Below are 26,640 nucleotides of genomic sequence, written 5' to 3'. Positions count from 1 at the left end.
TCTGGTTTCCAGCATCTGCAGTCCTTGTTTTTACCTATTCAGTTCATGTGTTTACCAGAGCATAGGGCTTGCTCTCTCATTAGAGAGAGAAGCAACTGCTGGTAATTTATCCTGAGGGCCACCAGACCTCAGGCGAGGGAAGAGGTTGAGAAAGAAAGTCCTTCATGGTAACCTCAAACCAGTGATGGGAATTAAACCCACACTATTAGTATCACACTGTTCTGTAAACCAACCATCCAGCCAACTGAGCTAAACAAATTCCCTGCATAGCTTTGTTCAGAGGGAAACAAGGAAATAGCTCATTGACATGCTGTCATGTTGACTGAAATGGGGATGCTTTACTGGCACGTTTTCAAGAGAATAGCTGGCTTCCTTGGCTTTTTAAAGTTGTAGATCTTAGGGAATTAGGCATACAACAGGCTGTTTCCCTCAGATCAGCCTTGTATCTTGCAGATGTGGATTGAATCGCAGTTTTTCCCAAATCCTGTATCAACTCTACCTTTGACTGAACAGAAATGGAAACCGCTTGGAAATAAATGAGTTGCTAAAGTATGTAAGTCAAACAATAAGACCAAAACACCAGGCTGGAAATCAGTTAGCATGCAGTCAGATCGGTAGGACATAATAAGCGAAGGGCATTCATATCCAGCACAAACTTAGGGTCAGAACAATTCCCAAGAACTCAATTTTGACAGCTCGGTCCAACTGAAAATGTTTAGCAGGATCTGAATATGTTCATCACAATTCCACCGCACATAATGTGGTGACGCCAATCTGAATGACAGGGTTTGCCAGGGGTTTTGGATGAAGGACTTTTGTTGTAAAACACAATGCAACTCCAGTTGCTGCAGTCTGTGAAACATCATCCATCATTGCATTGAAACATTAGCATGTTCCATTGGCCAGAGTCACGGGCTATGTTTAAGCCCAAGCTCTAAAGTGGCAGCGAATGGGTAAACCACACACCTGTCAATCACGGGCAGCAGCCGGAGAGACACGGTTTGGCTAAGACACCGTTCAGAGTCACAGGCGTGACAAGATTAACTCTCAGATTCCTGCAGTTTTTAAAGGGGCTGAGCCAGCAGAGAGCAACGTCATTGGAAACCTCAAATGTGCCACTTCACTGGAGTCGGAGCACATCAGCATGTTATTATTGACCATGTTGAAGCATTTAACAAAAGAATATCCTATCAATTCTGCAATCTTCCTTGCTTTTTTTCCTCACTAACATTGGTCTCTTTCAACACTTCACTACAAACCAGAGCTGTTTTAAGTTTCCCAGAGATGGCTGAAATGCTGGCATGTGAATGCAGTTTAATGTATTCCCCTGTTTGCAACAAACTACAAGTCTGTCACCCTCCTACAGTGTTCAGGGTGAAGAACGTTTCTGCTAAAAATCCCACATTGGTTGCTGATTGCTTGATGTGCAGTGTGAGGTGTAAGGTCAGAGCAATGTGCCTTGTAGTGCACAGTTCCAGATGGGAGGTAGCAGGTAACTCCACTGTGGCTCCCACACACTTGGAGTCACTGATTCCTGTGGGATGGGGAGGCCATGTGCACTAGCCATGTGTAGCTCTCGCCTTCTTAAGTGGGCAAGTCTGGAGATGTCTCCATTACAAAGTAGAGCTGTGCACGTCACAGCTGAAGCCATTGCCACCCAGATTGTCCCCACCTCCCACGCTCCACTTCTTGACCGACTGCGAATGGCGTGTGTACGAATGACTGTGGAGCGGAAGTGGTCTTGAATCTTGCCGTTACCGTATCAGGCAAATCTACAGGCTTAACTCCCAAGAAATATGTTGAATGCGCATGGAACTGGCCAGCGTGTCTCTTGGCCCACCAGTATGGCAGTGAGCAACTGTCATTATCCTGAAACTGGGAGAAACAGCTGCTGATTCAGATATTTTACCAGCTGATATCAAGGCTGTGTGTGCAGGGGCCTGGGAAATGTGCTATTCTGGGGAGCCTTGCCATTCTTCCTTAAGGCTTTGTAGTGATTGGAACCAGGTGGATCTTGTTGACCATCAGCTCCTTAATCGGGGTTATTAACCCAGACCATTCAGCAAAGCCCTGGCTGACCAATGTAACAAGGAGATTTAGAATCTCTTCAGTTCAGGGGACTGACTCCGAGTTGGCTGACCGCAGCCACTGTACTGTATACTCATGAGTAAAGGCCCAGCCTCGGTGATGGTGCTTCAATGTTTGGGCCCCAGTCTGCACCTTGGTGTATAAGTTCTGTGTGTAGGTGGAAAGTCTCATGCATAGGCCAACAGCTCTGTGTGTAGACTGACAGCGTCATGTGTAGGCCGAAAGCCCCGTGTGTAGGCCGAAAATATTGTAGGTAGGCAGAAAGGCCCACGTGCAGGCCAACAGCCCCATGTGTAGGCGAAAGCCCCATGTGTGGGCTGAAAGTCCGTGTGTAATCCGACAGTTCCGTGTGTAGGCGAAAGCCCCGTGTGTAGGCTGAAAGCCCTGTGTGTAGGCCGACAGCCCCGTGTGTAGGCCGACAGCCCCGTGTGTAGGCCGACAGCCCCGTGTGTGGGCCCCGGGTTGAAGTTCCTATGCAGGAAATGCAGGCAAGCTTCATCCAACTCGTGATGCAATTGTCAATAACGTCACAATTCCTTGTATTTTGTGAAAATAATTATGATTTTGGAAGAGAAACAAAAATAAAGCACATGACCAGGAAAGTAGAATCTCCTCCATTTGAAGGACAGACTCCTATCTGGCTGGGCACAGCCAGTGTATTGTGCACAAGTAAATAAAGGGTGACATGTTGATGGGATATTGGCCTTGTGCAGGTATTTCTGGTTTGTTTTTAATTTTGAGCTAGACAGAGCAGTGATAACCAGGTAATTTCTCTCAATGTGCATATCAAATCTGGCTAACAACATAGGGTTACAAACAGCACCAGTTTGTAGAAACATGATTGAAGTACCTAATATAGCGTGGAGGAACATCCTGTTATTGAAAACTAGAATTGTACACTACAAACCAATATTCCACTTTTAATAGCCACACTCACCTAGTCCTATGTGCATCTCGTACCACAGATGACAGGTGAACATTGTTTAATCTTGACCCCATCATTTTTTTTAATACTTCCATTCCATCTGCCCAGTCAAAAGGAAAGGATACTATTAAACTAGAAAGAGTGCAGAGAAGATTTACTAGGATGCTACCTGCACTGGAAGGTTTGAGTTGTAAGGAGAGGTTGGATACGCTGGGACATTTTCTCCTGGAGTGTAGGAGACTGAGGGGTGACCTCAGAGAGGTCCATAAAATCTTGAGAGGCAGAGATAAGGTCGTTAGCCAGCAGCCTTTCCCGGTGGTAGGGGTGTCTAAAACTAGAGGTCACAGGTTTAAGGTGAGAGGGGAGAGATACAAAAGGGTCCAAAAGGGCAATTGTTTCATGCAGTGGGTGGTGAGTGTCTGGAATGAGCTGCCAGAGGTGGTGGGGGAAGTGAGTACAATTTAGACATTTAAGAAACATTTAGACAGATACATTGTCGGGATAGCTATGGAGGGATATGGACCAAATGCAGGCAAATGGGGCTAGTTTAAATTGTGAAATCTGGGCGACATGGGTGAGTTGGGCCGAAGGGTCTGTTCCATGCTGTAGACCTCTATGCCTCTAAGAATAGAAACACAAATGACCTTCCAACAGCTCTCTCAGTGAAAACCCTCACCCTCATGGAACGCTTGCTGCTGGACAATTTGGAAATACTGAAGGACCAGTGTAAAAAGTGGTGATTCGATCAGAAAGCATTCATCTCTGCAGTACAGCTGGTATATGACTGTGGGACAGAATGCAAACTTGAGGCTTTCACCTGTCAGCCAGGATTGCGGTCACAAATAGCTAACCACATCTGCGGAAAGTTACAGCCAAGATAAAAGCCACAAAACAGGGCTCCTTAGCATCTCTGGTTTGGCACTGACAGAAGCTTTTTTTGGTTCCAAAACAGCATCTGCAGTCTGCATGCACATGTTTGGTACAGCAGTGCTAGATCCATCCTGTGTAGGGTGCAGGTTGCTATCAACCAGGCCAAACCCCCACAAAACATTTCAAGAAAGTAACCCAGACCCTAACTTTGCGAGTTGGTTTAAGTGGGTGTAACGCAGATGTTCCAGGAGGGATGCAGCTGATCAAACCACTCAGTTTTAAACAAAACAGAATTTATTTACAAGATTACCAAATGAAACACAAACAAAAGAGAACAGAATACAGAATAACTTAACCAATTCGAAGACCCAAGAGATTATCCCAACTTAATGATGCTTTTCCAATGCTTGCAAAAATCCCCATAAATATCCTTCAGCACAAAAGGTAAAATCAAACACGGCTTCTTAAAAGAGAGAGTACCAGCCTGGACCTGCTTCTGTGAGTCCAGCTGATGGTTTTAACTCTGCTGTGTGAAAACCAAACCAAACCAGAGCAAAGCCGAGCTGGGAGAACTGGCCACTCCCCTTTCATTGTACAAATATTTTTTTTTAAACTTAAAAGCCTGTTTCCTGGGGCAGTATCTGCTGGCTATAATCAAACTGGCCTAAAACCCTTCAACTTAGACTTTTTGAAGTCTGTTTCATTTATGACCTCGCCGAAAGAAACAAGGACAACATAACCTTGATAAAGGAACAGCTTCATCCCAAGGTAGTGAGTGTGTAAGTAACAAGTGTTCAGGGTTTGTATGTCAGAATCACACAGAGTAGGTAGTGTTCATGATGTCAAGAAGTGAGTGAGACCAATTGACTCCCAGTACTGCTGTTTGAGCAGCTGATTGATTTCTCTTGACACTTGCGGAGTCATCAAAATCTTTGGTGGTTTGGACAGTTGGTAAGTTCCTGTGACCCATGGGGAAGGCTCAGCCTTGGAGGTTTCTGTTCAGACCACTTTGTATTGAATTGTAGCATAACAGTGAAATAGACAGGGAGAAGCTCGTGGGAGGAGGAGGAGGAGGAGGAGAGCAAGTGGGAGAAGGAATCTGTGGCCAGAGTATTCAGATAGTGATTTTTCCACCTCAGGAAATTTGGAATGGAGAGCCTTTCAGCTGTGATGTAAGTGGGAAAAGTGGCCAGAAACCATCATACCCAGGCCCAAACATAGCACTTCCCATTTTTAGAGAGTAGGATTGGGATTCTTGTATACATCGCTCTCAGAGGCAGCTGGTCACTAATGGCAGCAGTGGCTTCCACCTTTGCGTGTTAGGGTGAAATAAGCCCACACTGTGCAGATTAGAGCAGTTCTGAATTTTACAGACTCACTCAGAAAGCTGAGGTACCATCATGAAGAAGTGTGGCACTCCTTTGAATTTGGTCATGGTGCACATTTGGTGGAAGAGGTAAGCTGTCCTTTGGGAAAGGTTCAGCAGTCTCTGGGAAAGAGTTGAGATACCCCTTTAGGAGAGGTCAGGGACTGTGTGGGATTATTAAAAGTAGATGTGTTTCTGTGCAAAAACATGCTTGAACTCTGTGACGATATGTGCCTTGAAGATGAATTTGTCTGCCTTGTTTCTGTTGAAGGGGTGTATTGTGAATCTGATGCCGAGGTGTCTACTCCTTGGAAAGAAGAATAAATAACTTTGGCCTTTTTTTAAAAGTAGGCAAAAGAAGCATGAGTGGGTAGAATCAGGTTCACACAGACCCAGGGGTATTAGGTTTTGCTTTCAGTTGTTGAAGTGAGGGTGGTTGGAGTTAAAGCTGCTGGTTATAGCTCCCTCTCTGCTACTGGGAAAAAAATTGAGTTCTGTCTCTACTGCTAGATTCATTCTTTCAGTTTCTCCTTTCTCTATGACTGGTGAAGATCACAAGTAAGGGAAACCTGTTTTGCTGAATTTGTCTTTGCCAAGGGTGTGCTTATGGAATGCTCCTGTACTGGGACAGTTGATGAGTAGTAATATTATCTTATTTTACCAAGTATTTCGATCAAGTTAAAGTTATGCCAATTCATTGTTTTTTGTTTGTATTTTAACTGTGGTGTAAAGTCAAATTGAATCACATCTGTATCACAGCACCTTACACCTGCCTTTAAATAAGGTCTAGGGTCTAGGCTATCTCCATGAAGGGGTTTGGTCTGGTCCATAACAACTCACTGGGACTGTCAAGCTCTCCAGGAGGCCCGAATGCTTTTAATCTTTGAAAACAAAAGCATTCAAAGAAAAGGATCGCCTTCTATTTTACTCTGTCTGTTGACATGGCCATACAACTTGGGAGTGGAGCCATTTGGCCATTAAACCTGCTCCACCATTCAATAAAATTGTTGTTGATTTGATTGTGGTCTCATGACCATTTTCCTATCTGTTCCCCATATGCCTCGATTCCCTTGTCTGTCAAAAATCTATCTAATTGAGCCATGAGTAAATTTGATCACACAACCCACACCATCTTCCATTCCACATCATAGCAAGCCTCTGAGACAGAGAGCAAACAATGCCTTACCCCTGCCCTAAAAGGGAGACCTCTTACTTATAAACATTGTTGTCAATGTTCAGCATCCCCACCAAGAGAAAACTTCTCCTAGCCATCTCCCCAGTCCTGTCATGAACCTGATTGTTTCAATATGGTCACCTTTCATTGTTCTAAATTCCAGTAGGTATAGGCCTAACCTCCCTTTGTGAGCAAAGTTAAAAGATCACACAGCACCAGGTTATAGTCCAACAGGTCTATTTGGAACCACTAGCTTTCAGAGCACTGCTCTTTTATCAGGTACCTTGTGGAGCACAGTAATAAGACACAGAATTTATAGCACAAGATCATAATGAGCTAAGGCCAGGAATGAGCAGTGTGTACCCTCAGGAAGGCTACCATTACAAGATTATGAGATGCATGACTGACTTCACAGGATTTGTTTTAGAGTCGGGTGCCATTTATTTCACCATTTGATTGAAGGCTACAAGTGCTTTTGGACTTTTGTGATGTGGGACTATGAATTCCAGTGGCTTATGCACTTGGATGTATTCAGAGATACAGCACCTCCCTATCTGTGTGGAGGAGACCATGAAAATGCAATACTTGTCTGTTGTATTTTTCTTCCAGTGTTCTGCATCACTGTCTCCACCCCCTACATCCCCATTCAGGAGTGATCTTTGTTGCACAATTTCTGCTCACAATCATCTTCTGGTATATTGATAAATTGTACAAACTCTGACAAAAAGTAGTGGTAGGGGTCGGTAACGCGCTGCCAGGGTCATGGTGGTGGAGGTGTTTAAGCAGCTTTTAGATAAGCACATTAAAATGCAAGGAATGGGGGGGGGATATGGGCCAAGGGTAGGCAGAAGGGATTAGTTAAATTTGGCGTCATGTTCAAGCACAGCATTGTGGGCCAAAGGGCCTGTTCCTGTGCTAGACTATTCTATGTTCTATAAGTCTTTTGGAGAGAAAGAAAGCTTTGGCAACATTTTTTCTTAGTACTTGACATCTCTGTTATCCATGATAAGGGCATCAATAAAATGAAATGAGATCAAGGTACACATTGTTTGGTCACATGTCTAGATCTGCACATTAAATTCTGTTTTGTAACTGTAAATAACTTAATTGCGATTCTATTTCAGCCTGTCTTTGATAGCCTGAACTGTTAGTTGAAAAGAGCATAAGTTGTTTCATAATTTCTAAACATACATGAATAGGAAGGGAATAGAGGGGTATGGATCTTGTGAGTGAAGACACTTTTAGTGTGGAAAGGCAAAATGGGTTGGCGCAGGCTTGGAGGGCTGAAGGGCCTGTTCTTTTGCATATTGTTCTTTGTTCTACAGCTGGAAAACACTATAGAAGGACCGATTCTAAAGCTTTAAGAGAGAGTTTGTACTCCCTGTTTCTCCCACTATTAAAATGAATAAACCCTCACACTCTCTAATGATTCCAGCAATGCTTCTCACTAATTATTGTGGGATATTTCCTCTTCTGGGATATTGAGCTTCCACATCCAGTGTGAAAATGGGAGATAGGACATGAGGGGGGGGGGTCAATATTTAATCAGTAAGTGCATGTAGCTGGAGCTGCTGACATCTGGCAGTGCACAGTGACCCAGCCACAAGATTCAAATCGGACGGTGTACTCACTGGTGGTGGTGTTGTTAAGATAGCAACTACTGTTGCCAGGACGTCTTCTTCTGCATAAACAAAGGAGTCACCCTTTTGAGAAAAACTGAAGCGCTCTGCATCGTGCAGAATTGCAAACTTATCTTTGACAAAAATGTTAAATGAAAACTGAAAGAACTGCAGATGCTGCAAATCAGAAACAAAAACAGAAATTGCTTGAAAAGCTCAGCCGGTCATAGAATCATAGACTGGATTAGTGGTGCTGGAAGAGCACAGCAGTTCAGGCAGCATCCAACGAGCAGCGAAATCGACGTTTCGGGCAAAAGCCCTGATGAAGGGCTTTTGCCCGAAACGTCGATTTCGCTGCTCGTTGGATGCTGCCTGAACTGCTGTGCTCTTCCAGCACCACTAATCCAGTAAGTGATAGTTCATTGTCAGGGCAGCATAGTTCATCTTTTAGGGAACACACTGCAATGAGTGAACATCAAATGAGATTTTGCTGCGTTTAATTTTGGGGATTGCAGTGTGCACCCTGGTAGCTCAGAGATTGAGCGTTGTGTCAGGGACATGTCAGCCAGACTTTGAATGACCAGGAGTGGGGGGGGGGGGGGGGGGGGGGGAGAAGGGAATTGAAACATGTACATATATAGAGAAAATGCTGATAGGTCATCGAGGGGAGCTAGACGACTTCAAATGATTTAGAAGCCTCTACTTTTAATGAAATGGTTTCAATGACAGGACAGTAAAAGCCTGTAATGGATTAGGCCACCTAATGTAATGAAATTACTCACTCTGCCTTTAAAAAACTGCGCAATTAATATTTACAGAGAGCTGATAGGCTTCTGTGCTCAGTGCGACGTTTCTCATTCGGCGAAGGGTAAAAGAAAGCTGTGTGGCTCAGCAAGACAAGAGGGAACCCGGTATTACACGGTGCCAAGCCTGACTTTTACTAGTGAGGCGGATAATCACCGTGGCCAGGCTTTTCGGGACACCACCCCCCTTGCCTGCTGAGAATGAGAGAAAGAGAGGGGGGTCTTTTATTTTCCTCGCTGCCCCCTTCTGATGTCTTTGTGTTTTTTTTATCTTATGTGTCTAACAGGCAGCTGGACAATAACCACATAAGTTGTATAGAGGATGGAACGTTCAGAGCCCTGCGTGACCTGGAGATTCTGTAAGTATGGGTCTGCTCTCTGTCATTCTCTCTCCTCCTCCTCCGTTCCGTGTTCCCGTCTTTTGTAAGCTTTAACCCATTCCTACTTGGGAAAAGCTGTATCGCATGTACTGAGAGCCGAACGCAGCCTAACCAGACAAGGGCGCCTCATTGAGACTGCTTCTCACCTCCACCTTTATGTGGCAGAGGGGCACGTGCTGTAAATTGATAAAGAGAGAGAGAAAAAAATCAAACAATGTGTCTTGAAGCAGCAGATGTGAATTCATAGGAACTAAAGTTGTAAGCGAGCAGAGACAAAAAAATGAAGCAAGGTCAGATATCATCCCCAAAATGAAAGGGTAGGAATGCAGCGAGGGAGAGTTTAGAGATTGCCTCCCAATGTCATTTTATCTGTAATTATGAACTCGCTGTTCAACAACTCTCCTATTCTGACCAGAACGCAAGTCATACCTGGAATGAAATATCCGTTACGTGAATAAGTGCTTTTCTTCAATTGGGCATGGTGTTGCCTTTTGACCTTTGGGGACATGGGACTGAAACAAACTGTGTACTCAAAATTATTAACACTTTACAGTGAGGTATAATTGAGCGATTTGTTTTGCATTGTGTGTCAGTGCTCATTGCTCCAATTTCAAACAGACATCCCTCTCTCATCCCACTTACAACAGGATTTGTTACGAACTCTGGGAGCTCTGTGGAATTATTTTGCAGTTATTTATTTCCCCTGGGATGGGGGATTTCACATATTTAAGGTGAGAGGAGAGAGATTTGGAAAAGACATGTGGGGCAATCTTGCTGTTTACACAGAGGGTAATTTGTGTGTGGAACAAACTTCCTGTGAAAGTGGTGGATGTGGGAACAATTACAATGTTTAAAAGACATTGGGTAAGTACATGAATAGGAAAGGTTTGGAGAGATATGGACCAGAAGCAGGCAGGTGGGACTAGTTTACTTTGGGACTATGTTCAACATTAACTCAAGGGTCTGTTTCCGTGCTGTATGACTCCATATGAACATATGTATCAGAGGTTGGGACAATTATATCGCTAATGGAATTGGTACATTTGAAGAAATTACAAATTTGCGCTGTTTTTTCATCCTCTGTAGTTACTCAAGAGGAAGTACAATGATGTAATGAACAGTGAGTATTTTCTTACTCAGGTGGCAAGTTATTTCTGGATTTCATGACGGGGGCTCAGTGGTTAGCACTGCTGCCTCACAGCACCAGGGACCCAGGTTCGATTCCAGCCTTGGGTGACTGTGTGGGGTTTGCGCAGTGTGTGTTTCCTTTGGATGTTCTGGTTTTCTCCCACAGTCCAAAGATGTGCAGGTTAGGTAGATTGGGAAAGTGCCCCATAGTGTCTAGGGATGTGTTGGTTGGGTGAATTAGCCATGAGAAATGCAGGGTTAGAGGGATGGGATGGGTCTGAGTGGGATGCTCTTCAGGGGGCTCGGTGTGGATTTGATGGGCTGAATGGTCTGCTTCCACTCTGTAGAGATTTGATAAGTGTTTATCACCTACTGGCTGCTAAGACACTTAGCCTTCAATACTATAGAGCAAAACAATTTGAAAATGTTGGATGAGCCAAGCAAATGGCTTGTAAATAATGACTTCCAGCATTCCAACTGCATTTCAACAACCAAATTTTCTTCTGGTCTTCATGCCAAATCCTTAATCCCCTTCAACCCCTCCCTGGCTGAAGCATCATTCAGTACTATGTCCTTTCTCCGTGAACCAGGAATCCCTGCTTAGCAAAGGCAGCTGAAAAAGCCAGCAGTGAAGGCATCCAGTTTCATTATCAGGAATGATCAGTCTGTGAGCTATGGATCACATCATCCCTCCGCACTTTGTTAATGGGGCTTAGTCCAGAATTTCTGATGGCTGTGCACTCTCCTATGCAATGATAACTTTTCTGACACGATGATGGTTTTCCTTTAATGACCCTGGTGAGTGTCTTTTCCCTCAAATTTGTCCAAAACCATCAACTCAAGGCTTTGAGTCTCAGAAGTGGGTACTGTCCTCAATGGGCAGCACTTGATAGATGCCCTTTCAGACCCTTGATTTGAAAGGTTACAGCTTAGGGGAAAGAGTGAACAAGTCGGGGATAATTTCTAGGGAACAGTGAGGGCCACCAGGTCACTTCATAGTCTTTGAAATGATGAAGGAGTTTGATTAGATAGATGAAGGGAAGGTGCTTTATTAGTTTGAGGGCATTAGACTTAGAGAGGAATTCAGTCGAAAGGCCTTTACTTCCGGAACGAATGGATATGGAACTGGCTGTTGCGAGGATTCATTTCAGGGGGGTGCTAGGTAAAGACATAAATGCGAAAAGCACTTCAATCTCGACTGCCTTGATTCTCCACAGGTGCAACACTGATACATTTTATTGTGGTTTAGACCCAACTCATTTTGGGATTGTAACGAAGGAACTGCTTCGTTTTGGCTGGATGGTGGGTTTTTCTTTGCAGATATATCAAAACACTCCAGGGTCCGTGTGCATCCCCGAAAGACAGCTAATTGATCCCATTTGAAAAGGATCTCTTTTGGAACTGTAGCTCATGCAGGGACTGCTGTGTTCTTAGCTGTTGCTGAATAAGCTTCTCATGGTCGTTTTGAATGAAATCCTGGCACATTTTTAAAAGAAACGTGCCTGGCTTTTTCTGCAGCTTTTGGAAGTTTCCTCAAGATGATGACCATTTTATTTGCACGTGAGAGGATGGGGACGTGAGTAGGATGGCTTTAGAGGGATAAATAGATTAGTTTTGGATATCTGGTCGGCACGGACAAGTTGGACCGAAGGGTCTGTTTCTGTGTTGTACATGATTCTATGTCTGTGATTCTACAGGAAGTCTCAAATCACCTCACCTGTCGGTCCCTGCAGGAGTGAAGGTGGAGGGTGGGCAGCATAGCATATACAAGTTCCAAAATGTTCGCCTTCCTGTCCACCCTCGCCGAGTAAGCAAAGGAGGGAAGAGTGTCACAATGGATTTCAGGAGCATGTGCCAAGAACGCAAAACGGACATTCCGAGTCCGTTTGGCAATAACTGATGATGCAAGCCTGCTGTGGCTTCAGTGGAGACAAATGCTCACTTAAATGATTCAGCTCCAGATCCATCAATGAGCACTCCTTAAACCCCACACTGTTTGTCTCAGTGAGTCAGCTAAGTAACAGTAATCCCATTAACTCTGTGCAATGCTTTTGGATCCTGATTTATTACTGGAAGAGACTGACCAAATTTTGATGTTGCAAAGTGCTCTCTTTTAGCTCGCCTGTCTCTCTGCCAGAGTAGGCAGCAGAAATTGTCATTCTTGGTTTTATCTTTCCTTGCAATGGATCAATAAACGCCTTTATCATTCTTCCTAATGGTTTTATGAAGTTTTACTGCTAGCCCCTTGTATGTTCTGACAGAAATAAAAATGGTAAGATGTTTCCTTGGCAACGTGAAAAACTACAGAAGCATCCTTCAAAATGTGGTGATCCTTACATCCAATGCGGCGATGCTAGCTGATTCTGAGCATGTTAGTACCACACAGATGCAACACAGGTTCCCCCCCCATATCCCAACCTGCAGTGTACTGCATAGCTCAACACTGATCTCCATGATCTCACTGTCCTACTGTTGGTTGAGTCAATGCTGTGTCCCAGTGCTGTTGGCTCTCTGGGAAAGGTGTGAGGCTGAAGCTTTGGAATTGGTCCCAGACATTAAATTATCCGCATAACTGCACCATTGCTTCCTCCTCTTGTCCATGTTCTGTTGAGTCCATAAAGTGCTGGTACCATCAATATCCAGGTGAGCTCTGCGCAACTGCTGAGCTCTACCTCTCCACCCAAAGAATTGCTGCAGTATTTTTCTGAAAAAAAAGGAGGCATGGTTTTTTTTTTTGGCCGCAGTCATCAATCACTAGCAGTCCCCCTGATGTCAGCACGCTTGGATGAGCATAAATCTCCACACTCCGCAATCAGGAGATGGGAGGGGAAAGCTCGAGCTGACCAAAGGGAGAGCGGCGACGCAGGGTGCAGTGCGCTGATGCAACCAGAGAAAAGAACCGTGATGTTTAAGTCTACCGCATCATCTTTATTTGTTCACATCGTGCCGATGCGCTTCCATCAAGGATATTTGACCAGGAGAGGTACGTTTCTCCACGAATTTTAGGCCGGTTCTTATTTTGCAGGTGGACGTTTCATCTATTCCGCTCGTTACTTGAAGTAAAGCGAGGAATTAACTGAGGGATTATTTGTATATTCTATCATCTTTGTAAAATTAGAGATCATTGGGCAAGAGATGTACTTTGCTGACTGTGGTCTCCACATTATTTTATTCTATCCACTTTGGATATATACCATTCATGCTTTAAACCTTGTTCCTTTGCGTCATGTGTTTCAAATTGGTAGTCAGCTTAGGTGTTTGAACTTGTAGCTAAACTCGGCATACACTAATGTGCGACACTAATATGTTGATATTAGTCATAAGGATTACATAATGTCATGGTTAAAAGAAACAATCACTCCTGTGTATTTCATTTGTGCTGAGAACATTTTGATCAATGGTTTTTGACTATGGTATTGAGGAGATACCTCTTGTTTTCTGTTTTTTTGGAAGGCACGAGCAATTTTTGCACTGCCTGGTACCTCAACAATCTTGCAATTCTTCCAATATTGTGATAGCATTTTAAAAATTGGGATGAACAAGACTTGCTTAATTTGAAATGACTTTTCCACTTTTCTGTATTGAATGCAGTGAGAGTTCTATGGATTTTGACATCCCTTGAAACCTCACCCCATGCCAAGGGAGGCAATGGCAGTGGGAACAAGGGAGTGGGTGCTGTCATCAGCTTCAGTGTGACCAGGGTAAGGACATTGTTTCACGCCACTGTGTGCCATCCATTGACGGCCACTCGAAATGCCTGGCTGGAAAAATTGGCTGTGAAGCGAATCATTGTTGACTTTCCAGTCAGACAGAATGGTCAAGCTCATGGTCTGAGCTTAATTGTGAGAAAGGGCAATGTGTTGGGGTGCCAGTGTTCTCACTGTAGTCCAGTACGAGTAAAGGCAGAGTGGGAAGGGAGAAAAATGGGAAGGCTTTTCTGAAATGGGTGTTTTGCAAATCGCTACATTTGCCGGCAAGTACCTGTTCCCTACTTGTGGACCCCCTTCAACAAAATACTGTCATTGCCCCCCAACTTGTAGATCTTTTCACATTTCCGAATCCATCTGCACTGAGGTCACAGTAACTAAATGTGTCCAGAGTTTATCATTCACCTCTACCAACAGCATTGTTACTGTTTTGGAGCATACCGCCGGTGATGTAATTTCATATTGAACAATGATTACTCATAATGTAGTTGGTGGAAATAACTGGGAGTAATATTTGAGCCGTTATTGCACAGGCACTAATATAGTCTCCAGTGTCACTGCCGTAAATTGACAAGTATCTCTGCACTGATGTTAATACGTCTCTCTGGCACACAGCAACTCTTCTCAGCCAGCATCTGGTGCTGTTGACTTTATTCCAACACAAGCCAAAGTGTATTGCGGTCCAGTAATCATACTCTTCCAGCCAGATCACTGCAATACGTTGATTTACCACTGACCGATGAACGGCTAGAGAGTCATAGAGTCATCGAACTAAACAGCATGGAAACTCATTCGGTCCAACTCATCCTTGCCGACCAGATATCCTAAATTAAGCAATTTCCATTTGCCAGCATTTGGCCCATATCCCTCTAAATGGGCGGCACGATGGCTCAGTGGTTAGCACTGTTGCCTCACAGCACCAGGGTCCCGGGTTTGATTCCAACCTCAGGTGACTGTCTGTGTGAAGTTTGCACATTCTCCTCGTGTCTGCGTGGGTTTCCTCCGGATGCTCCAGTTTCCTCCCACAGTCCAAAGATGTGCAGGTTAGGTGAATTGGCCATGCTAGTTTGCCCATAGTGTTAGGTGAAGGGGTAAATGGGTCTGGGTGGGTTGCTCTTTGGAGGGTCGGTGTGGACTTGTTGGGCCGAAGGGCCTGATTCCACACTGTAAGTAATCTAATCTTTACTCTTCCTATTCATATTCCCATCCAGATGCCTTTTAAATGCTGTAATTGTACCAACTTCACCATGTCCTCTGGCAGCTCATTCTGTACACACACCACCTTCTGCATGAAAAAATTGTCTCTTAGGTTCCTTTTAAATCTTCAATAAGTAGAATTCACCTTTGGACAGAAGGACTGTCTGAACATCTTCTCGTACAGAAACAATGGTGATTGGTTGCAAATCTACTACATTTGAAGCTCCCTTTTCCAAAACGTGCTTTAACTCTGTCGCTAACTGAGAAGCTTCAAAGCTGAGGGTATGGTCAATCTCCATGAAGTTTTGGGACCTCCTCTCCTCTCTTAAGGAACCATTTGTGTTTTCTCTGTTGACCTCCTCTGGTGAATGTAACCGGACTGGAAATCTAAGTGAGTGGTGCAGTAGGTGTGTCACAGCAGAGTGACTGAGCAAAGTGTTACCCTTCTGTCTGATGCCCGTATGCTTGTGTTCAGTCAGTCACATATTCCAGTCTCAAATGATCCCACTGTGGATCCATTTGTCTTTTCTTCCTCTTTCAACCAACGGCCATCAAAATTTAACAGCAAGTCAAAATGAGAGCAGAAAGTTACGGCAGACAATGTAAATTTATATTCAGCATTACCAATCCTAACTGGGCAAGCTAATTGCCAGAAAGGTTAAGGGTAGTTGGAACATATTTCGAAATTTGTAATCAAGTTGAAAGGTACCATGTAGAAGTTTATAAAGTCATGAGGGGCACAGAATAGGGTGAAGAGCCACAGTCTTTTCCCCAGGTAACGGAGTCCACAACAAGAGGGCATGGGTTTAGAGTGAGAGGGAAAAGATTTAAAAGGAATGTAAGGGGGCAACTTTTTTATGCAGAGGCTGATGTGGGTGTGGAATGAGCTGCCAGAGGAAGTGGTAGAGGGTGGGACAATTACAAGATTTAACGGGTGTCTATATGGGTGTATGGATAGGAAGGATTTAGAGGGACATGGGCCAAGTGCTGGCAAATGGGACACGATTAATTTTGGATATCTGGTCAGCATGGACGAATTGGACCAAGGGGTCTGTATGACTCTATATGATTCTATAATGAAAAGAATAAGTCATTTTGGTTTGATTTTGATATTCCAAACCATTGACAAATCCTTCTTTTCCAGTGAGTGTGAATATTGACTTCTGATGTGAAAAGGGATGGTCACTGGGAATGGAAACATTCCCCGGTGTGGTCCGGTATCGGTTCCTTTATCAGTTCAAACTGAAATTCTTTTGATTTAAAAAAAAAATTGAAATAATGTCTCTGTTTAATTTTGAAGCATCCTGTTTACTTTGTTAACTTCTGATGCTGACATGCTCAGGGTTTACCCTGTCAGAGACTAATTCTGTATATGTAGAGCTAGCACTGGCATTCCCCATGCACAGTGATGTTTCCTCTGATACAGCCTTTCCCTCTCTAACCTTTACTATCACAGACTCATGTATACGGGTACATGCTTGTGTATCACCAGTGTATTCTCACACTAACACTATTCCTGATGCCTCATCCATTCTCACGTATCTGAACTCTCTTGTGTTCAAGTTCACTGCATTGGCTCTCATGTCTTTCAGAGTCATGCAGCACGGAAACAAACCCTTCGGTCCAACCAGTCCATGCCGGCTATAATCCCAAACCAAACCAGTCCCATCTGCCTGCTCCTGGCCCATATCCCTCCAAACCTTTCCTATTCATGTACTTATCTGAATGTCTTTTAAATGTTGCAACCACTCTCTGCGTCAAAAAGTTGTCCCTCACGTCTTTTTAAAATCTCTCCTCTCACCTTAAAACGTGCCCCCTAGTCTTGAAATCCGAGGGAAAAGACACCTGCCATTCACTTTATCATTAGGCCTCGATATTTTATAAATCTCTATAAGGTCACCTCTCAACGTCCTATGCTCCAGTGAAAAAAGTCCCAGTCTACTCAGCCTCTCCCTATGACTCAAACTCTCCAAATCCAGCAACATCCTGGTAAATCTCTTCTGGACCTCTCCAACTTAATAGAATCCTTTCTATCACAGGAAGACCAGAACTGCACACAGTCTTTCAGAAGAGGCCTCACTAACATCCTGTACAACCTCTTTAAAGTCATAGAGATATACAGCAAGGAAACAGACTCTTCGGTCCAACTCGTCCTTGCCGATCAGATGTCCGAAATAAATCTGGCCAGCATTTGGCCCATTTCCCTGCAAACCTTCCTATTTATCTACCCATTCTGATGCCTTTTAACTGGTATGTAATGGTATCAGTATCTGACAAGATGCCTGTTCCATTTAATTTTTTTTCTCTCCCGCTGTCAATGTAACTGTGTCTCACTTGCGGACATTGTACCATGCTCAGCGCGCATCTTTTCGGCGGTTGCTCCAGCTCATAGACTGAAGGTGGCTGAACATGAAGAGTGGAGAGGCAACTTGCACAGCACTGATGTCAGTTTGGACAGAAGTGTTGCAGCTCACTGCACACGACCAGGGAATGTGAACAAGCGAAGCAGGGGCAGGTTCAGACAATTCAGCCCCTTGTGCCTCCTGTACCATTCAGTATGATCATGCCTGATCTGACTGTGACCCTCAAATCCACATTCCTGCCCACCCCCGAGAACCTTTCAACCCCCTTGCTTAAGAAGAATCTGTCCGCTTCAAAAATAATCAAAGTGTCTGTTCCTGAGAAGGACGATGTTCCAACGATACCATTTGAGGAAGTGTCCCATCATCTTAGACTCTCCCATAGATATTTCTCCATAATCTATCCTGTCGAGACCCCTCAGGATTTTATGTTTCAATTAAACCAGCTCCAACTCTTCTGAACTCAACTAGCCTGCCTAAGTTTTCCTCAAAAGACTCCAGGGATTAGTCTAGTAAATCTTCTCCAAACTACCTCCAAAGCATTTATACCCGTCCTTCAATACGGTGACCAGTACTGTGCACAGTACATCAGATACCATCTCACCAGAACCCTGTTTAATTGAAGCATAACCTCTCTATTTTTGTATTCAGTTCCCCTCTTAATAAAGGATAACATCTATTAGCTTTCTTAATGACTTGGTGTCTTTGCAGACAAACGTTTTGTGATTCATGCATGAAGACACCGAGATCTCTGCATTCCAAAGATCTGCAATCTTTCATTATTTTGATAATTATTCTTCCTGCCAAAATTTAGATTCTTAAAACCCCTGTAATGCAGAAAGATGCCATTCAGCCCATTATATCTGTACCAGCCCTCCGAAGACTATCCCACACAGACCTAGACCCCACTTGCCCATAGCCCTGCACTTCGCCTGGCTAATCCACCTAGCCTGCATATCCCTAGACACAAAAGGGCAATTTAGCATGGCCAATCCAACTAACATGCCCATCTTTGGACTGTGGGAGAAAACCGGAGCACCCTGAGGAAACCCACGCAGACACAGGATGAACGTGCAAACTCCACACAGACAGTCACTTGAATGTGGGATTGAACCTAGGTCCTGTGAGGCACCAGTGGGAACCATTGAACAACCCTGAAGTCTAGCAGCTAACCTAAAGGGGAATCCTGAAGTCTTCTTTGGGCATACAAATAGTAAAAGAGTAATAGAGTCAATTATATACACAAAAGGGATGCAGGAGAAAGTGAGGACCGCAGATGCTGGAGATCAGAGTCAAGAGTGTTGTGCTGGGAAAGCACAGCAGGTCAGGCAGCATCCAAGGAATGGTAGAATCAATGTTTCAAGCAAAAGCCCTTCATCAGGAATGGGGTATCAGATGGGAGTCAGATTCCTGATGAAGGGCTTACGCCCGAAATGTTGATTCTCCTGCTCCTCGGATGCTGCCTGATCTGCTGTGCTTTTCCAGTACTACACTCTCGACACAAAAGAGGTGTTCACAGGGAAGCAGAAGGTACAAAGTTAAATAGAGTAGACATTCAAAGAGATTTGGGATTTAGATGCATAGCCCTTTGCAATACCATAACCAGGTCCAGAAACTAGTCAAGACAGCTAATGAAATGTTGTCCTTCGTAAAGGGCTGGAGTATAGGGATGCAGACGTGACACTGCAGTTACACAAAACCCTATTCAGACTCCACAATGGCCTGTACAGTTCTGTAATAAACTCAATCACAGCATTCTTAGCCCTGAATCAGTATTGCTAGTCTTGCTACATTGCAGTCCAAAGGGAATTGAAGGTTGCTTTATTCAGACAGGACGTCAAACCTGACGCTGCATTTGTTCTCTCAGATGGACGTTAAAGATCCCATGGCACTATACCAGGAGAATTATTCCTGCTGTCCTGACCAAGATTTATCCTTCAATGTAATTTTATCATTGTGTGTGGTAGTCCCTTGAGGATGACACTTGCTCGTGGCAAGATCCTGTGTCTGGAGTATGACCATAACATATAGAAGGAGAAATAGGCCAATCGGCCCATCGAGTCTCCTCCACCATTCAATCATGGTTGATATGTTTCTCAACTCCACTGTTCTGCCTTCTACTCATATCCTTTGATCCCTTTACTAATCAAGATCCTATCTATCTCTGTCTTAAATACACTCAATGACTTGGCCTCCATAGCCCTCTGAGGCAATGAATTCCACAGAGCCACCACCCTCTGGCTGAAGAGATTAGTCCTCACCTCAGTTCTAAAGGGTTGTCCCTTCATTCTGAGGCTATGCCCTTGGGTCCCAACTGAAAGCAACAAATGGTGGAGATCACAGGGGTTCCGACAGCATCCATGGAGAGGGAGCAAGCTAGCTTTTCGAGTTTAGATTACTCTTCATCAGGCTAGGGTTAGAGAGAGCTTACTCACTCTCCATGGATGCAACCTGACCCACTATGATCTCCAGCGTTTGTTATTCTCAGTACAGATTCCAGCATCTTCAGTGATTTGCTCCTCCCTCAGGTCCGAATCCCTCCATGAGGGAATAAAGTTCCATGTCCGCTGTATCCAGGCCTCTCAGTATTCTGTACGTTTCAATCAAATCCCCCCTTATTTTTCTAAACTCCAGCAAGTACAGACCCAGTGTCATCTTCTGATGACAAACATATCTGATAATGTGTTGCTTTCATTGCTGACCAGGAAACTCTCTCACGCACTTACTGCCTATTATAGTGGCGATGGGAAAGATTTACAGATTGGGAATGGAACTGTTTGACACACTTCCCATGTCCATTAGCTTCTGAGGTGGAACTTCAACCCAGAGTTTCAGGCTGAGAGGTGGGGATGTCAACTCTGTATTTCTTAGCCTCGTCCTAAACCTAACCCTGACCCTGACCCTGACCCTAATCCTAACCCTGATTTTGACCCTAACCTTCACCCTAACCCTTACCCAAACCCTGACCCTGACCCTAACCTGAAACCTAACCCTAACACTAACCCTGATCCTCACCCTACACTTCACCCTAACCCTCACCCAAACCCTGACCCTGACCCTGACTCTAACCCAAAACCAGACCCTAACCCTGATCCTGACCCTAACCCTAACCCTTCCCCTGATCCTGACCCTAACCCTAATCCTGACCCTGACCCTAACCCTAACCCTTGCCCTGATCCTGACCGTAACATGGACCCTAACCCTAATGCTAACCCTGACCCTAACCATAACCCTGATTCTTACCCTAACCCTATCTGAATCTTAATCCTTCCCTCACCCTAACCTAATCCTAACCCTATCCCAAACTCTGACCCTAACCCTATCCTAATCCAAACCCTCACCCAAACCCTATCCTAATCCTAACCCTAACCCTAACCGTGATCCCGACCCTAACCCTATCCTAATCCTAACACTAACCCTAACCCTGACACTAACCCTATCCTAATCCTAACCCTAACCCTGACCCTAACCCTATCCTAATCCTAATCCTAACCCTAACCCTAACCGTGATCCTGACCATAACCCTAATCTAATTCTAACACTAACCCTATCCCTAACCCTGACCCTAAACCTATCCTAACCCTAACCCTGATCCTGACCGTAACCCTAATCCTATTGTCATTATGGCATTACTGTCTGTAGGAATCTCCATGTGTAACTTTCAAGAGCTACTTAACTGGCTGTATATTTTTGGAGCATTTTTAGATGGTGAAAACACAGGGAGGAGACCTGTTTGCAAAGCACCTGTTTTAAAGCTGCTGCTGAAGCAGAATTGATTTCCCTTGGAGAGAACACTCTATAGCAATGACTTGTGTTACCCATGTGCTGGGCTAAGGGCATCAGGCAACCAGTGGCACTTCCTTTGCTGGGGGTCATTCATGTACGTATACAGCATTGAAACAGACCCTTCGGTCCAACTCATCCATGCTGACCAGATAACCTAAATTAGTCTAGCAGCACCTACCATTTGCCAGCACCAGGCCCATATCCCTCTCAACGCTTCCTATTCATATACCAATCCAGATGCTTCTTAAGTGTTATAATTGTACCAGCCTCCACCACTTCCTCTGGCAGCTCATTCCATACATACACCATCCTGTGCTAGAAAAAGTTGCCCCTTAGGTCTCTTATAAATTTTTCCCCCGTCAGCCTAAATCTATGCACTCTAATTCCCCACCAATACTTCCCCCCCCACCACCCACTCACCCCACCCCTCCACCAACCCAGAGAAAAGACTTTGTCTATTTCTCCTATCCATGCCCCTCATGATTTTATAAACCTCTATAAGGTTACCCCTTAGCCTCTGATCCTCCAAGGAAAACAGCCCCAGCCTATTCAGCCTCTCCCTTTGGCTCAAATCCTCCAACCCTGGCAACATGCTTATAAATCCTTTCTGAACCCTTTCAAGTTTCACAACATCCTTCGATAGGAGGGAGACCAGAATTGCTTGCTCTATTCTTGTTCAACACCTTTGCTATCACTCAACCTCCCTTCGAGTTTAGACCAGTGTCACAAAGCCACTTTAAAGCAAGGAAATATAGTGATCCCATCTGTCAGAATGTATATTCCACAAAACACTGTGTTCTTGACTTGTCCATCATATTTTCACTAAATAAATTGCATTTCTTTTAAAGTTGTACTGTTCCTACCACAAGCAGAGCGTACTGTATCATTGTAGTTCTTACTGAGCAATCAATATTCACAATGGTTATGCAAACGATTTTCTATATTCACATGTCCTGAAATCAATTTTTTAAAAATCTCACAGTCAAATTCTGGTCACACAGACACCAGTCAAGTGGAATGCTTGGACCTGGATGATGTTGAGCTTCTCGTGTGTTGATGCAGCCAGAATTGCATTGAGACAAGTCATGCACGTTTCATTGGATGTCTCATCTTCAATTTGAATCTGGTGAAGAGCCTTTGAGAGATCAGGAAACTCTTCACATCCTGCAGAATCAGTGGCATCTTCCCTGTTCCAGTAGCCCCAGTGAGAGTATGGCTGATCCAATTGGCTTCTGGTTCATTGTGGCCCTTTGGATGTTGGTGAGGGTCTCGTTGATGCCCGGGGCCTGTGATTGTTGATCGCTGACAACCTCAGTTGGTGTGACAGGGTTAGGTTTCAACCTAACCCTAACCTCAGTTGGTGCATCAGGAAAACCTTTAGACCGATCACTATCTCTTTTTCACGTGATTTAAAACTTCTTAGGAGCTTCATTCTTTCATTTACTACCCATCCCTAATTCAGCTTGAGCTGAGTGGTTTGCTGAGCCATTTTAGCAACAACCATTTTGCTCTGCGTCTGGAGTCACATATCAGTCAAACTAGCTAAGGACATCTGATTTCCCTCCTCCAAAGGGATCTGACTCAATTAGATCAGTTTTTCTAAGAGTTGATGGCAGTTCCTTGTTCAGCATTTACTGGATTTAAATTCAGCCATGGTGGGCTTTGATTTGATTTGATTTATTACTGTCACATGTACTTAGGTGCAGTGAAACATTTTGTTTTGCGTGGAGTACAGGCAGATCATACCACACAAAGTGTGTTGGGATGATATAGCAGAGTGAGGTGTACAATGTTACAGCTACAGAGAAGGTGCATAGAGAGTAAGATCTACATTAAATTTAATATTTGAGAGGTCCATTCAGCAGTCTAGTAACAGCGGGGAAGAAGCTGTTCTTGGTGTGGGTATTTAAGCTTTTGTATCTCCTGCCTAACGGAAGAGGGTGGGAGAGATTATAACTGAGGTAGGAGGGGCCTTTGATGATGTTGGCTGCTTTCCCGAGGCAGTGGGAAGTGTAGATGGAGTCAGTGGATGGAAGGTTGGCTTGTGTGATGGACTGGGCTGTGTACGAACCTCTCTGTACTTTCTTATGGTTCAAGGCAGAGCAGTTGGCGTACCAACCCGTGATGCATCACTCCTTACCCTGAGGATTAGCCTCACTTGACCCATTGAATACTCGCCCAGTGAACACACCACTGCACTTGGGGAGGTGAAAGCCCAGTGGTGGTATTGCTAAAGTATTAATGCAGGAGGGAAGAAATATTCCAGGAACCTGGGTTCAAGTCTCACTATGGCTGAGTTTTAATTCACTTATAGAGTCATAGAGTTATAGAGATGTACAGCATGGAAACAGACCCTTCGGTCCAACCTGTCCATGCCGACCAGATATCCCAACCCAATCTAGTCCCACCTGCCAGCACCCGGGCCCATATCCCTCCAAACCCTTCCTATTCATATACCCATCCAAATGCCTCTTAAATGTTGCAATTGTACCAGTTTCCACCACTTCCTCTGGCAGCTCATTCCATACATGTACCACCCTCTGTGTGAAAAAGATATCCCTTAGGTCTCTTTTATATCTTTCCCCTCTCACTCTAAACCCATGCTCTCTAGTTCTGGACTCCCCATGTCCTTTAGGAAAGGAACTGCTGTGATTACCCAGTCTGGCCTACATATGACTCACTGCAATGTGATTGACTCTTAACTGCCCTCTGGGCAATTAGGGATGGGCAATAAATGCTGGCATAGCCTGTGGCATCCACATCCCTGAGCGAATGACAAAAAAAAACACAGCATCTTCTTTTAGATTACGTTCGAATCACTCATTTTTGGATAGAATTTCTCTCATAAGATCACACAGGACAGGAATGCTGCTTCTTCATAGTGGCATGGGAAGGGATGTTCTGTATCAATATCTGCCTTTACATTGCATCTATTCAGCAGCTGTGGAAAGTAAAATAATGTTCTGTGGCCTTCCACAGCCCGATACTGTTGCTCATATTCTTTCAATACTGATTTCTTTGTACGTTCGGTTCTGGTATAATGTGTGTTACTTCAACGCGAATTGGCTATAATGTGATTGAAGAATTTAGACTGTTATTTGTAGGACATGAACTTTCCTTACCTGTATTGGTTATAATGCGATTCCGGGCCCATTAGTTTAAATGGTGCTGCTATCACACGATTTTCTTATAATGTGGGATCGCACAGGAGTGGAATTATAGTGTTGTATCAGAACAGACTGTATTTTTCCTCTTTGGTTCTGAAGACGACAAGTAACATGAGTCAATAGATGTGAGGCAGGAAAAGCAAAGCAGGTCAGACAGCATCTGAGGAGTAGGAAAGTCAACATTTCTAGCCTGAAACTCTTATACCGAGATGAATGTAATGGGAGAGAAGGCTAATCTCCGATGCTAGATCCTTCACTGAATCTTAGTACTAGATAGTTACATTGTGTTTGATGAAGTAGTGAGGGAAACTCTTAAAATCTTTTTAATGCATCAGCTAGTGACCCATTCTAAGTCAACATACTGAACAAATTTAAAACTTAAAATATTTGGAAGCACAAGCTTTCAGAACACTGCTCCTTCCTTCATCAGGACAACCACCTCATGCTTCCAAATAAACCTGTCACCCTATAACCTGGTGTTGTGTGATTTTTAACTTTGTCCACCCCAGTCCAACAACGGCACCTCCACATCACAGCATATCGGACAAGGAGGGCTCTCATGGTGCAGTGGTAGTGTCCCTACCTCTAAACCAGGCAGCCTGAGGTTCACATCCACCTGTTCTAGAGGTGTGTGATAGAATGTTTGAGCACATTGCTTTGAAGACATCTATTGATGGTGTGTGTCACCCCTCAACATCGGCGTATTGAAGTCAGACACCAGTTTCACAAATGACAAGTATATTGCGTTTTGAACACAATAGCGGTTGGAAAATGATGATAATTGTAAAATTGTCTTCAACTGTACAGGGAGACAGGATTGCATTAAACAGTTTGTTAAGCTTTGACTGTGGTAATCTTCCCACAGATTATTCGTAGCGGATATGTAGTCAGGAGATTCCTAATGCCTGTAATTGGCTTTTGCATGCCAACTGTAATATCTTTGTGTTAAAGCAATTACATGCCTCCGTGGACACAATGGAGATTACATGCATTGAGCTGCACTGAGGTTTGATGAATTGGTCAGCTGACTGCGGGAGGCAAGGGGAAACATTATCCTGAGCAACATAGCCAGCCAATTTCAGATGAAATCGTGTGACTCTGAGCAGATGATACCTTTCTCAATTCCCTGTGATTGTGTTCACACTCTGGATGCGCTCTGGAACTTTGTTCAACTACCTGTTATTTAGATGTGAAATGAATCATTTAATGTTAGCAAAATGTTGAAGGATGTTTGGGGATAATTTGTTGCATTTTGTCTAACACTGCTCATTGCTGTAACAAAGCAAAACTGATCCAGTTGCAAATTGCATTCTGTTCTGCCAGATCCAACTGAAGATCCTGCACTGAAAAAGTCAATGCATTGGCTGGTGCAATAGGAGGTGCTATATTTGGTGCAGTGGGCATCACTGCATTTGATGGGTAGGGACTGCAGCATTTGGTGCAGTCAGAGATGCTCCGTTTGATGGAGGAGGAGACATGGCACTTGGTGCCGTGTGAAATGCAGCATTTGAAGCAATGGGAGATCCTCTAAGTGGTGCACTGGAGGATGTGGTAATTGGTGCATTAGAGGTGACTGCATTTGCTGCAGTAAGAAACGCTGCATTTGGTGCAGGACGAGGTTCCGTGTGGGGCAATAGGAGGCGCTGCATGTGGTGCAGAGGAGCTGCTGTTCTTGATTCAGTAGGTGATGTGACATCTGTTGCAGTGGGGACAGGGCATCTGTTGCAGTGAGAGACACAGCATTTGGTGCAGAATTAGAAGCAGCATCTGAACCAATAGCAGGCCCTCTCTTTAGTCCATTAGATGGTTCTGTATTTGCTACAATGCGAAGCGTAGGTGATGCAATCAGAAATGCTGTATTTGGTGAGTATGAGATGCTGTATTTTGGTTAGTAAAAGCCGTGGATATTGGTCTATTATGGTGCATTATATGTTTGCATTAGGAATTGCTGTATGTGGTGCAGCAAGCGATGCTGTTATTGGCACAGTTGTATAGCCTGCAATGTATTTCTATTTGATGCAGCAGGCTATGCAGTATTTGCTGCAATAGGAATTGCTTTATTTGGTGCAG

The 26,640-nt window shown here is 44.2% G+C and overlaps 1 protein-coding gene across 1 annotated transcript in view; it reads left to right on the top strand.

Annotated features, from left to right (window-relative positions):
* The window catches only part of LOC140492241 (slit homolog 3 protein-like), a 670,939-nt gene that overhangs the window by 412,661 nt on the left and 231,638 nt on the right, over window positions 1–26,640 (top strand). The window contains exon 6 of the mRNA XM_072591156.1: window positions 9,133–9,204. Within this exon, the coding sequence (XP_072447257.1) occupies window positions 9,133–9,204 (72 nt within the window). The remainder of the gene's footprint in view (window positions 1–9,132; window positions 9,205–26,640) is intronic.

This window comes from Chiloscyllium punctatum, chromosome 20 (assembly GCF_047496795.1).
Source record: "Chiloscyllium punctatum isolate Juve2018m chromosome 20, sChiPun1.3, whole genome shotgun sequence".
Taxonomy (NCBI): Eukaryota; Metazoa; Chordata; class Chondrichthyes; order Orectolobiformes; family Hemiscylliidae; genus Chiloscyllium; species Chiloscyllium punctatum.
This window is presented reverse-complemented; position numbering and strand designations above follow the sequence as displayed.